General features: G+C 61.4%; 7 pseudogenes and 2 gene segments (V, D, J or C); 3 read left to right on the plus strand and 6 right to left on the minus strand.

Annotated features, from left to right (window-relative positions):
• Positions 1–5,207: 5,207 nt before the first annotated feature.
• LOC136570742 (Ig heavy chain V region 6.96-like) lies at positions 5,208–5,593 on the minus strand (annotated as a pseudogene).
• An 18-nt stretch (positions 5,594–5,611) lies between these two features.
• Positions 5,612–6,151, plus strand: LOC136570744 (immunoglobulin heavy variable 3-64D-like; annotated as a pseudogene).
• Positions 6,152–6,319: 168 nt separating this feature from the next.
• LOC136570745 (immunoglobulin heavy variable 3-48-like) lies at positions 6,320–7,048 on the minus strand (annotated as a pseudogene).
• A 61-nt stretch (positions 7,049–7,109) lies between these two features.
• LOC136570746 (uncharacterized) lies at positions 7,110–7,978 on the plus strand (annotated as a pseudogene).
• Positions 7,979–7,997: 19 nt separating this feature from the next.
• LOC136570747 (Ig heavy chain V region 6.96-like) lies at positions 7,998–8,535 on the minus strand (annotated as a pseudogene).
• A 749-nt stretch (positions 8,536–9,284) lies between these two features.
• On the minus strand, positions 9,285–9,918 carry LOC136570748 (Ig heavy chain V region 6.96-like; annotated as a pseudogene).
• A 204-nt stretch (positions 9,919–10,122) lies between these two features.
• On the minus strand, positions 10,123–11,517 carry LOC136570749 (Ig heavy chain V region 6.96-like; annotated as a pseudogene).
• Positions 11,518–11,532: 15 nt separating this feature from the next.
• Positions 11,533–12,293, plus strand: LOC136570750 (immunoglobulin heavy variable 3-21-like). The segment is given in 3 exon segments: positions 11,533–11,569; positions 11,653–12,113; positions 12,187–12,293. Coding segments are annotated over 3 exon segments (605 nt in total).
• An 18-nt stretch (positions 12,294–12,311) lies between these two features.
• On the minus strand, positions 12,312–12,766 carry LOC136570751 (Ig heavy chain V region 6.96-like; the record flags this gene model as incomplete). The annotated part of the segment is given in 1 exon segment: positions 12,312–12,766. A coding segment is annotated over 1 exon segment (455 nt), but the record flags the coding sequence as incomplete, so codon positions are not given.
• Between the last annotated feature and the right edge of the window lie 134 nt (positions 12,767–12,900).

Below are 12,900 nucleotides of genomic sequence, written 5' to 3' on the forward strand. Positions count from 1 at the left end.
ACCACCCTGAACGACCCAATTAAGAACTGACACCTATTAATTATCCTAATTAAATGATCCTAATTAAACTATCCTAAAGCATCCCATTAAGAACTGGCACCTATTAAGTATCCTAATTAAACAACCCTAATTAAACCATCCTGAACGAGCCAATTAAGAACTGACACCTATTAATTATCCTAATTTAATGATCCTAATGTATCCAATTAAGAACTGACACCTATTAATTATCTCAATTAAACGACCCTAATTAAACCACCCTGAACGACCCAATTAAGAACTGACACCTACTGATTATCCTAATTAAACGATCCTAAAGTATCCAATTAAGAACTGACACCCATTCATTATCCTAATTAAACCATCCTGAACGATCCAATTAAGAACTGACACCTGTTAATTATCCTAATTAAATTATCTTAAAGCATGCAATTAAGAACTGACACCTATTGATTATCCTAATTAAATGATCCTAAAGCATCCCATTAAGAACTGACACCTGCTAATTATCCCAATTAAACCCTCCCAATTAAACCGTCCGGAGCGATCCAATTAAGGACGTGAAAAACGGCCAAATTCTCGGGGGTTTTTTTTTTTAACAATTTTCAAAATTTTTTATTAGCGACGAAACGGTTGTGAAAACAGCAACGTAATCAGAGTAATTAAAATGAAGGTAATTAAAATGAAGGTAATTAAAATGAAGGTAATTAAAATTAAGGAGGAGATAAGGAGAGGAAAAACCAAGAGTTGTGGGTGGCCCATGGACGCTTCAATGGGCGAGACAAACCCGGGAGGCGCCGCCCCTGGGCGTGGCCTCGAGGTGGGCGTGGCCAGATAGAAAAATGGGCGGGGCCCACCCGGGAGGAGGAGGAGGAGGAGCCCCAAGGGTCCCAGTTTGGGGCCCAGGGTCAGGGTTTGGGTCCAGGGCTGAGCTTTGGCCTCATCCCCATCTCCCCTTTTTCCCTTTGGGGCTGCGGGCGGCCGTGACCCTGCTGGAGCCCGGGGGCACCTCCAGCCCCCCGGGGGCTCCCTGCGCCTCCTCTGCCGCGGCTCCGGGTTCGATTTTGGCAGTCACACCATGCTCTGGTTCCGCCAGAGGCCCGGGCAGGGGCTGGAATTCGTGGCCGCGATCGAGAGCGGTGGTGCCGACACCAGATACGCGCCCTCGGTGCAGGGCCGGTTCAGGATCTCCAGGGACAACGGGCAGAGCTCGGTGACGCTGACCATGAGCAGCCTCAAGGACGAGGATTCCGGCTCCTATTTCTGCGCCAGGCGTTTCACCACAGGCTGGTTCATCAATGCTGCTTCTGGTGGCGCCGTTTCTGGTGGTGGTGCCAGGCCCAGTCCCTGTCCCCAGCTGGAGCAGGAGGGGGATGAGGAGACCCTCAGTTGGTCCCCGCTCATCTGGGTGGGATTTTGGAAATTTTGACTCGAGCTGGGCGAGCCGGAGCCCCGGGAAGGCGCCGGGATGGGTTGGAGGTGTCAGCAAGGGTGGAGCCACCTGGAACGTTCCATCGGTCACGGGCCGGGTCGTTATGGCCGGGGACAGCGGCAGAGCTCTGTGACACTGACCATGAGTGACCACAGGGGAGGGGTCTGGGGACAGCTCTGGACACCTGGGGACACGGCCATGGGGACAGGGCCAAAAGCACGGGCAGCGTCGGCATTGCCACCAGAACTACATCTGGCCTGCCCCTTTGCTCAGAAATCCACGCCCACTTGGAGGCCCTGGACCAATCAGGTTTCTCCTGCCCATCTCCCCTTTTTCCCTTTGGGGCTGCGGGCGGCCGTGACCCTGCTGGAGCCCGGGGGCACCTCCAGCCCCCCGGGGGCTCCCTGCGCCTCCTCTGCCGCGGCTCCGGGTTCAGTTTCGGGAGTTTCCCCATGCTCTGGGTCCGCCAGAGGCCCGGGCAGGGGCTGCAGTGGCTCGCAGGGATCTGGAGCAGTGGCTTTGGCACCTGGTACGCGCCCTCGTTCAAGGGTTGGTTCAGGATGTCCAGGGACAACGGGCAGAGCTCGGTGACGCTGACCATGAGCAGCCTCAAGGACGAGGATTCCGGCTCCTATTTCTGCGCCAGGGGTGCTGATGATATCAGTGCTGTTAATGATGCCTATGCTATTGACCCCATCCCCGTCTCTGTGTCCCCCCCTGTCCCCGTGCCCCAGGCCCTTCCCTCCAAGCCCTGACCCCTCTCCTCACCCTTTGTCCCACCCTTGCCCTGCTCTGGCACCAATCCTCAGCTCCTGGCCCCAAATCAGGGCCAGTTCCACGCTCAGCTCAGCCTCGGCCCCCAAATCCCAACCGTTGCCCCCAGACTTGTTCAGTTTTACCCCAGATCTCCCCTGCTGGCACCGAGTCACAGCCACGCACCCAAATCTGGCCCGTTGGAACCACATTGGGGCTTTTGGGCCAAAATTTGAATTCTCGACCCCTGACCTCAACTTTGGGCCGAAATCCTGACATTTCAGTGCCATTTGGGGAACGAGGGCACTGAGTGTGACCCAGGGGTGACATTTGGGGCAGGGCCAGAGCAGGGCTGGGACAGAGGGACAGGAATGGGGCCAGGGCTTGGGCTTTGGGGAAAGGGTCTGGGATTTGGGGACGGGACTGAAAGGATGAACTGGAGCAGCACCCCAATTGCCAGCACCAGCAGATTTGGCGCAGAAATAGGAGCCGGAATCCTCGTCCTTGAGGCTGCTCATGGTCAGCGTCACCGAGCTCTGCCCGTTGTCCCTGGAGATCGTGAAACGGCCCTTGACCGAGGGCGCGTAGTAGGTGCTGGAACCACTGCTGCTGATACTGGCGACCCATTCCAGCCCCTGCCCAGGTCTCTGGCGAACCCAATCCATTTCAAAATTGCCAAAATCGAACCCAGAGCCGCGGCAGAGGAGGCGCAGGGAGCCCCCGGGGGGCTGGAGGTGCCCCCGGGCTCCAGCAGGGTCACGGCCGCCCGCAGCCCCAAAGGGAAAAAGGGGAGATGGGGATGAGAAACCTGATTGGTTCGGGGCCTCAAAGTGGGCGTGGCCTGCTGGGAAAAGGGGCGGGACCCACCTGGGAGGAGGAAGAGGATGAACTCCAAGGGTCCCAGTTTGGGGCCCAGGGTCAGGGTTTGGCTCCAGGGCTGAGCTTTGGCCGTGCCCATCTCCCCTTTTTCCCTTTGGGGCTGGGGGAGCGGCCGTGACCCTGCTGGAGCCCGGGGGCACCTCCAGCCCCCCGGGGGCTCCCTGCGCCTCCTCTGCCGCGGCTCCGGGTTCGATTTCGGGAAATTCTACATGGGCTGGATGCGCCAGAGGCCCGGGCAGGGGCTGGAATACGTTGCACAGATCAGCAGCAGTGGTTCCAGCACCTGGTACGCGCCCTCGGTGCAGGGCCGGTTCAGGATCTCGAGGGACAACGGGCAGAGCTCGGTGACGCTGACCATGAGCAGCCTCAGGGACGAGGATTCCTGATCCTATTTCTGCGCCAAAGCTGCTGGTGCTGGTTATTGGGTTGATGATGCTGCTGCTGCTTTAATTCTCCACGCTGGTGGTGGCGCCGCCCCTGTCTCAGCCCCTCGTGTCCCCACTCCCCAGACCCTTCCCCCAAATCTCAGCCCTTGACCCCATTCTTGGCCCTTTGCCCCAGGTCTCCCCCATTTCCACCAATGGTGACCAAAGACCCCAAACCCCGACTGGTTCTGCCCCAAACCCAAGCGCTTTGGCCCCAAAACTCGCCCGACTCTGCCCCAAATCCCCCCTTGGGGCTCCCAGCCGCAGCCGCTGACCCAAACCTGCCCCGCTGTGCCCAGATCGGGGCCCTTTGGGCGCTTCTGGGGCGCGAGGCTGAGATTTGGGGCCAAGAGCTGAGATTTGGGGCCGGAGCCAGGAGAGGGTTTGGGGCCCATGGGGCAGCGTTGGTGCAAAGGGGGCCGGGCTGGGACCAAGGCCCGGGGTTGGGTCCAGGAGGTTTGGGGGAACGGTCGGGGGACAGGGATGGGGACAGAACCCCAAACACCAACGCAGCCTCCGGGAGTTAAAGCCATGGCATGGGCAGCATTCCAGCCACCATGAGAATCCTTGGCGCAGAAATAGGAGCTGGAATCCTCGTCCTTGAGGCTGCTCATGGTCAGCGTCACCGAGCTCTGCCCGTTGTCCCTGGAGATCCTGAACCGGCCCGTGACTGATTCTCCATAGCGGGTGGTGCCAGCAGTGTTGATCTGTGCTACGAACTCCAGCCCCTGCCCAGGCCTCTGGCGCATCCAGCCCATCCCAAAGTTCCCAAAATCGAAGCCAGAGCCGCGGCAGAGGAGGCGCAGGGAGCCCCCGGGGGGCTGGAGGTGGCCCCGGGCTCCAGCAGGGTCACGGCCGCCCGCAGCCCTGTGGATACAAAGGGGAGATGGGGATGAGGCCCCGGCTCCGGGCGCGGCCCTGGCAGGGTCGGGAGCAGGAGGAGGATGGGGCTGATCCGGCCCCGCCTCCAGCAGAAGCTTGGAACGGTTCTGACTCGAAACTCAGCCCTCTGCATTCCCGGGAGCCCAAACTCCCCGAGGAGCCCCCACATGGCCGGGGGCTCCCTGCGCCTCCTCTGCCGAGGCTCCGGCTTCGATTTTGGACAATTTGCGATGTTTTGGATCCGCCAGAGACCCGGGCAGGGGCTGAAATTCGTCGCGAGAATCAACAACGATGGTGCTTACAGCGACTACGTGCCCTCGGTCAAGGGCCGGTTCAGGATCTCCAGGGACAACGGGCAGAGCTCGGTGACGCTGACCATGAGCAGCCTCAAGGACGAGGATTCCGGCTCCTATTTCTGTGCCAGGGGCGCTGATGATGACGCTGATGATGTCAACGCCTGTGGCTACGGCTCCGCCCCCATCGCTGTGTCCCCAAATGTCCCCAAAGCCCAGACCCTGCCCCCAAATCCCAGCCCTCGCCCCCGCTCTTGGTGACTGAATTCGTGTCCCCAGCCCCGGCCCAGCGCTGAGCTTTGGTGCAGAGTCTGGGGGAGGATCAATGGCCAAGGGCTGAGGTTTGGGGCCCCAAGTGGGGATTTGGGGCAGAGTCGGGCGAGTTTTGGGGCCAAAGCGCTTGGGTTTGGGGCAGAACCAGTCGGGGTTTGGGGTCTTTGGTCACCATTGGTGGAAATGGGGGAGACCTGGGGCAAAGGGCCAAGAATGGGGTCAGGGGCTGAGATTTGGGGGAAGGGTCTGGGGAGTGGGGACACGAGGGGCTCAGACAGGGGCGGCGCCACCACCAGCGTGGGCAATAAAGGCAGCAGCAGCATCATCAACCCAATAACCAGCATCAGCATCTTTGGCGCAGAAATAGGAGCCGGAATCCTCGTCCTTGAGGCTGCTCATGGTCAGCGTCACCGAGCTCTGCCCGTTGTCCCTGGAGATCCTGAACCGGCCCTGCACCGAGGGCGCGTATTCAGTGTAACCACCACCGCTGCTGATACTGGCGATGTATTCCAGCCCCTGCCCGGGTCTCTGTCGATACCAGCCCATCCCAAAATTGCCAAAATCGAACCCGGAGCCGCGGCAGAGCAGGCGCAGGGAGCCCCCGGGGGGCTGGAGGTGCCCCCGGGCTCCAGCAGGGTCACGGCCGCCCGCAGCCCCAAAGGGAAAAAGGGGAGATGGGGATGAGGCCGTGCCAAAGTCAGGAGGAGGCGTCCAATTAATCAATGGCTGGATCGGGGCTCATTGCAGGGTTTGAGGAAATTTTCCACACAGGAAATCTCTGTTGGAGATTTGGGGCCAGACCAAGGGAATTTGGGGCAGAAGCAGCGAAGGTTTGGGGCTGGGGGAGCGGCCGTGACCCTGCTGGAGCCCGGGGGCACCTCCAGCCCCCCGGGGGCTCCCTGCGCCTCCTCTGCCGAGGCTCCGGGTTCGATTTTGGCAAATTTGGGATGGGCTGGATGCGCCAGAGGCCCGGGCAGGGGCTGGAATACATCGCCAGTATCAGCAGCGATGGTGGCACCACCAGATACGCGCCCTCGGTGCAGGGCCGGTTCACGATCTCCAGGGACAACGGGCAGAGCTCGGTGACGCTGACCATGAGCAGCCTCAAGGACGAGGATTCCGCCGTCTATTTCTGCGCCAAATCTGCTGGTGCTGGTGGTGCTGCTCTTGCTGGTGCTATTGACCATGCCGGTCGTGGCACCACCGCTGACTGAGCCCCTCTTGTCCCCAAATCTCAGAGCCATCCCGCAAATCTCAGCTCTTCACCCTTGGTCCCAAATCTCCCCCGTTTCCCCCCATGGCCAGCCCTGACCCCAAACCCTCGCCTGGTTCTGCCCCAGAACTCAACCATTGCCCCCAAACCTTCACCCCTGGCCTCCAGTTCAGGCCTCATCCCCATCAGGGCTGGGGGAGATTTGGGTGAAATGGGCAAAATTGGGGGTAAACTCCAGAGTTGGGGCAGCAGGGGCAGAGTTTGGGGGAAAATGGGGAAGATTTGAGGAGAAGGGCTGGGATTTGGGGAAGGATCTCCGGGCATTGCAGACATTTGGCGACCACCACGGGGGCGGTGCCGCTGCCGGCGACGTCAATAAAAACATAATCAGCGCCCCAATATTTGTGACGCCTGGCGCAGAAATAGGAGCCGGAATCCTCGTCCTTGAGGTCGTTCATGGTCAGCGTCACCGAGCTCTGCCCGTTGTCCCTGGAGATCGTGAACCGGCCCCGCACCGAGGGCGCGTAGATGGTGGTGCCACCGTTGTAGGAGATGTGGGCAACCAACTGCAGCCCCTGCCCGGGCCTCTGGCGGATCCAGAACATGTCGTGATTGGCCAGAGTGAACCCGGAGCCGCGGCAGAGGAGGCGCAGGGAGCCCCCGGGGGGCTGGAGGTGCCCCCGGGCTCCAGCAGGGTCACGGCCGCCCGCAGCCCTGTGGATACAAAGGGGAGATGGGGATGAGGCCCCGGCTCCGGGCGCGGCCCTGGCAGGGTCGGGAGCAGGAGGAGGATGGGGCTGATCCGGCCCCGCCTCCAGCAGAAACTGGGAACGGTTCTGACTCGAAACTCAGCCCTCTGCATTCCCGGGAGCCCAAACTCCCCGAGGAGCCCCCACATGGCCGGGGGCTCCCTGCGCCTCCTCTGCTGAGGCTCCGGGTTCGACTTTGGGCAATTTGCGATGTTCTGGATCCGCCAGAGACCCGGGCAGGGGCTGGAATTCGTCGCGAGAATCAACAACGATGGTGCTTACACCGACTACGTGCCCTCGGTGCGGGGCCGGTTCAGGATCTCCAGGGACAACGGGCAGAGCTCGGTGACGCTGACCATGAACAGCCTCAAGGACGAGGATTCCGGCTCCTATTTCTGTGTCAAAACCGACTGCCCCGGCTGCTGGAGCATTGCTGGGTACATTGACAATGCCGGCCGTGTCCCCACCCTGACCCCTGAGCCTTCCCCCAAACCCCAGCCCTTGACCCTTTGGCTCAATTGTCTCCATTTGCACAAAGGGTGACCAGAAATCCCAAACCCTCACTTGGTTCTTCCCTAAATTGAACCGGGGCCCCTGGATGCGGCGCCTCATCCCCATCTCCCCTTTTTCCCTTTGGGGCTGCGGGCGGCCGTGACCCTGCTGGAGCCCGGGGGCACCTCCAGCCCCCCGGGGGCTCCCTGCGCCTCCTCTGCCGCGGCTCCGGGTTCACTTTCGGGAGTTTTGCCATGCTCTGGATCCGCCAGAGGCCCGGGCAGGGGCTGGAATACGTCGCGGGGATCAAGAGCGATGGTTCCAGCACCTACTACGCGCCCTCGGTGCGGGGCCGGTTCAGGATCTCCAGGGACAACGGGCAGAGCTCGGTGACGCTGACCATGAGCAGCCTCAAGGACGAGGATTCCGCCGTCTATTTCTGCGCCAAACGTGCTACTGGTGGTTGGGCTGATGCTGCTGCTGATGTTGGTGATGGTGTTCTCGGCCCCGTCCCTGTCCCTGTGTCCCAGCCCCTTCCCCACACCACGAGCCCTGACCCCGTTCCTGTCCCCGTGTCCCAGCTCTGAACGGGCTCTGCCCCAAATCTCAGCTCCTGGCACCAAACCTCAGCTCCTGGCTCCAAGGCCCAACCAAGGTCCCCAAACCTGGGTGCGAATGGTCGAGATTTGGGGCCAAAAAGGGCCAGATTTGGGTCGGTGTGCGTCAACAATGGGGCCAGGGGTTGGAGGGAAGGACCTGGGCAATGGGGACAGGCAGGGACCCGGGGCCAGCGCCCAGATATAACCAGCACCATAATTATAGTACCCAGGAACAGATCTGGCGCAGAAATAGGAGCCGGAATCCTCGTCCTTGAGGTTGGCCATGGTCAGCGTCACCGAGCTCTGCCCGTTCTCCCTGGAGATGCTGACCTGGCCCTGCACCGAGGGCGCGTAGTCGGTGTAACCCCCACCGGCGTAGTAGATACTGGCGACGAACTCCAGCCCCTGCCCGGGCCTCTGGCGGACCCAGAACATCCCAAATTTGCCAAAACTGAACCCGGAGCCGCGGCAGAGGAGGCGCAGGGAGCCCCCGGGGGGCTGGAGGTGCCCCCGGGCTCCAGCAGGGTCACGGCCGCCCGCAGCCCCAAAGGGAAAAAGGGGAGATGGGGATGAGGCCGTGCCAAAGTCAGGAGGAGGCGTCCAATTAATCAATGGCTGGATCGGGGCTCATTGCAGGGTTTGAGGAAATTTTCCACACAGGAAACCTCTGTTGGATATTTGGGGCCAGACCAAGGGAATTTGGGGCAGAAGCAGCGAAGGTTTGGGGCTGGGGGAGCGGCCGTGACCCTGCTGGAGCCCGGGGGCACCTCCAGCCCCCCGGGGGCTCCCTGCGCCTCCTCTGCCGAGCATCCGGGTTCGATTTCGGGAGCTTCGACATGTTCTGGATCCACCAAAGGCCCGGGCAGGGGCTGGAGTGGGTCGGGAGCATCAGGAAGGAAGGTTGGAGCTCCGCGTACGCGCCCTCGGTGCAGGGCCGGTTCAGGATCTCCAGGGACAACGGGCAGAGCTCGGTGACGCTGACCATGAGCAGCCTCAAGGACGAGGATTCCGGCTCCTATTTCTGCGCCAAATCTGCTTATGCTGGTGCTGGTGGTTACAGGGTTGGTGCTATTGAGCAGCTAATGGGGACCCGCCTGTCCCCGTGTCCCAGCCCTGCTCTGGCTCTGCCCCAAATTCTCAGCTCTTGGCCACAAAGCTGACAGAAATTTTGACGCAAATCTTGTCCGCCACGTTTGGAGCAAAGTCTTGGGGCACAAAGAGGAGATTTGGGGTCAGGAGTTGTGGTTTGGGGCCGGCGGGTGAGAACTGGGGCCGCGGCAGCGCCAGGCTGGGATCAATGGCCGAGGGCTGGGTCTGGGCTGGGGTCTGGGGGAAGGGTCTGGGGCACGGGGACAGGGGGGCACTCGGAGATGGGGGCGGGGACCCCACGGGCATCGTCACTACGAGCAGCACTTTCAGCGTAATTACCAGCAGCACCCTTGGCGCAGAAATAGACGGCGGAATCCTCGTCCTTGAGGCTGCTCATGGTCAGCGTCACCGAGCTCTGCCCGTTGTCCCTGGAGATCGTGAAACGGCCCTGGAACGAGGGCGCGTAGTAGGTGCTGGAACCATCGCTGTAGATCCCCGCGACGTATTCCAGCCCCTGCCCGGGCCTCTGGCGGACCCAGTACATGTCAAAGTTCCCGAAATCGAACCCAGAGCCGCGGCAGAGGAGGCGCAGGGAGCCCCCGGGGGGCTGGAGGTGCCCCCGGGCTCCAGCAGGGTCACGGCCGCCCGCAGCCCCAAAGGGAAAAAGGGGAGATGGGGATGAGGCCAAAGCTCAGCCCTGGACCCAACCCCTGACCCTGGGCCCCAAACTGGGACCCTTGGAGTTCATCCTCTTCCTCCTCCCAGGTGGGTCCCAATGCTTTTCCCAGCAGGCCACGCCCACTTTGAGGCCCCGAACCAATCAGGTTTCTCGTGCCCATCTCCCCTTTTTCCCTTTGGGGCTGGGGGAGCGGCCGTGACCCTGCTGGAGCCCGGGGGCACCTCCAGCCCCCCGGGGGCTCCCTGCGCCTCCTCTGCCGAGCATCCGGGTTCGATTTTGGGAACTTTGGGATGGGCTGGTATCGACAGAGGCCCGGGCAGGGGCTGGAGTTCGTAGCACAGATCAACACTGCTGGCACCACCCGCTATGGAGAATCAGTCACGGGCCGGTTCAGGATCTCCAGGGACAACGGGCAGAGCTCGGTGACGCTGACCATGAGCGGCCTCAAGGACGAGGATTCCGGCTCCTATTTCTGCGCCAAATGTTTCAGCAGTGGTTGTGTTTATCCTGCTGCTCCTGGTTATGGTGTTGATGGTGGATCTGGCCCCAGGCCCTCTCCTCTCTGTTCCCAAGAATCCCCAAATCCTCTGATCCTTCCCTCAATTCCCAGCCCCGTTTCTCAAATCTCAGCCGTTTTTCCCCCAAACATCGCCATCACTTCCCCGATTTCCAATTTTCCCCCAGTTTTGCCCATTTCTCCCCACTCTGGCCCTTCCCCTCCCTCCCAGCTCGCCGTGGGGCTCAGCCCGGGGCCCTTTGGGCCCAAAGCTTTTTGTGCAGCTGCGGCTCTGCTGAGGCGCCCGGGAGCTGAGCTCCGCTCTGTCAAACACCGACGCTAAAAACGACCCAAACCAGGAACTTTCTGTTTCCTTTCCTGTCCCGGCCGCGCCCCGGCAGCTGCCAGGGAGGAACTGGGGGGAGCCCCAAAATCGAGGCATCTCCTCATCCTCCTCCTCCTCCTCCTCCCACCTGGGGCTGCCCTTCCTCCTCACCGGCCGGGATGGCCGGGGGCCGCTCCCTGGGTTTGGGGCTGGAATCCTCCCTTGAGGCTCTGGAGGAAAAACCCTTTTTTATGCCCCAAAAAACCACATGAAATTGTTGGGAAATTAAATTGCTCGAATTGACCTGGACCGAGGGCTCCACACTGAGAGAGGCAGATGGGTCCGAGGGTGGATTCGCCTGGAACGTTCCATGGGAGCAGGGCAGGGTCAGCACAGGCCGGTCCAGCTCAGGAGCCGCAATTGCCCCAAGTGGGCCCCGACCTGAGATTTGGGGCCAGGAGCTGAGAATTTGGGGCAGAGCCCGTTCAGAGCCGGGACACGGGGACAGGAATGGGGTGAGGGCTTGGGGTGTGGGGAAGGGGCTGGGACACGGGGACAGGGACGGGGCCAAAAAACATCAACAGCTTGAGCAGCAGCAGCAGCACAACAACCTCCACTAGTACGAGCATCTTTGGCGCAGAAATAGACGGCGGAATCCTCGTCCTTGAGGCTGCTCATGGTCAGCGTCACCGAGCTCTGCCCGTTGTCCCTGGAGATCGTGAAACGGCCCTGCACCGAGGGCGTGTAGTCGGTGTAACCACCACTGTCGCTGATACTCGCGATGTATTCCAGCCCCTGCCCGGGCCTCTGGCGCATCCAGCCCATCCCAAATTTGCCAAAATCAAACCCGGAGCCTCGGCAGAGGAGGCGCAGGGAGCCCCCGGGGGGCTGGAGGTGCCCCCGGGCTCCAGCAGGGTCACGGCCGCCTGGACCCGCAAAGGGAAAAAGGGGAGATGGGCACAAGAAACCTGATTGGTCGAGAGCCTCCAAGTGGGCGTGGCCAGCAAGGAAACGGACTGGGACCCACCTAGGAGGGGGAGGATGAACTCCAAGGGTCCCAGTTTGGGGCCCAGGGTCAGGGTTTGGGTCCAGGGCTGAGCTTTGGCCTCATCCCCATCTCCCCTTTTTCCCTTTGGGGCTGCGGGCGGCCGTGACCCTGCTGGAGCCCGGGGGCACCTCCAGCCCCCCGGGGGCTCCCTGCGCCTCCTCTGCCGCGGCTCCGGGTTCGATTTTGGCAAATTTGGGATGGGCTGGTATCGACAGAGACCCGGGCAGGGGCTGGAATACGTCGCCAGTATCAACAACGATGGTGCTTACACCAGCTACGCGCCCTCGGTCAAGGGCCGGTTCAGGATCTCCAGGGACAACGGGCAGAGCTCGGTGACGCTGACCATGAGCAGCCTCAAGGACGAGGATTCCGCCGTCTATTTCTGCGCCAAAGCTGCTGATGGTTATGGTGCTAATGGTGCTGCTGATATTGACGGCTCTCTCCATGAGCCCATTCCCAACCAGCATCACCATGAGCGCCATCACCGTCGGTGTCCCTGGCACAGGAACAGGAGCCGGAATCCTCCCCAGGGAGTTCCCCCATGCTCTGGATCCGCCAGAGACCTGGGCAGGCCCCGGCATTCTTTGCCTCAATCAGCAGCGCTGGCAGCCCCTGGTACACGAGCTCGGGGCAGGATCTGCAGGGACAACGGGCAGAGCTCGGTGACGCTGACCCTGAGCGGCCTCAAGGACGAGGATTCCGGGTCCTGTTCCTGTGCCAGGGATACAGACGGTGACGGTGCTCATGGTGATGCTGGTTGGGAATGGGCTCATGGAGAGCGCCGTCCATATATCCAGCACCGTAAGCACCCCAACCACCACCAGCACCAGCAGATTTGGCGCAGAAATAGGAGCCGGAATCCTCGTCCTTGAGGCTGCTCATGGTCAGCGTCACCGAGCTCTGCCCGTTGTCCCTGGAGATCGTGAACCGGCCCTGCACCGAGGGCGCGTATTCGGTGTAACCACCACCGCTGTTGATCCCTGCGACGTATTCCAGCCCCTGCCCGGGCCTCTGGCGGACCCAGAACATGGCAAAGCTCCCGAAAGTGAACCCGGAGCCGCGGCAGAGGAGGCGCAGGGAGCCCCCGGGGGGCTGGAGGTGCCCCCGGGCTCCAGCAGGGTCACGGCCGCCCGCAGCCCCAAAGGGAAAAAGGGGAGATGGGGATGAGGCCGTGCCAAAGTCAGGGGGAGGCGTCCAATTAATCAATGGCTGGATCGGGGCTCATTGCAGGGTTTAAGGAAATTTTCCATACAGGAAACCTCTGTTGGAGATT

Source organism: Molothrus aeneus, unplaced genomic scaffold (genome assembly GCF_037042795.1).
Source record: "Molothrus aeneus isolate 106 unplaced genomic scaffold, BPBGC_Maene_1.0 scaffold_362, whole genome shotgun sequence".
NCBI classification, from domain to species: domain Eukaryota; kingdom Metazoa; phylum Chordata; class Aves; order Passeriformes; family Icteridae; genus Molothrus; species Molothrus aeneus.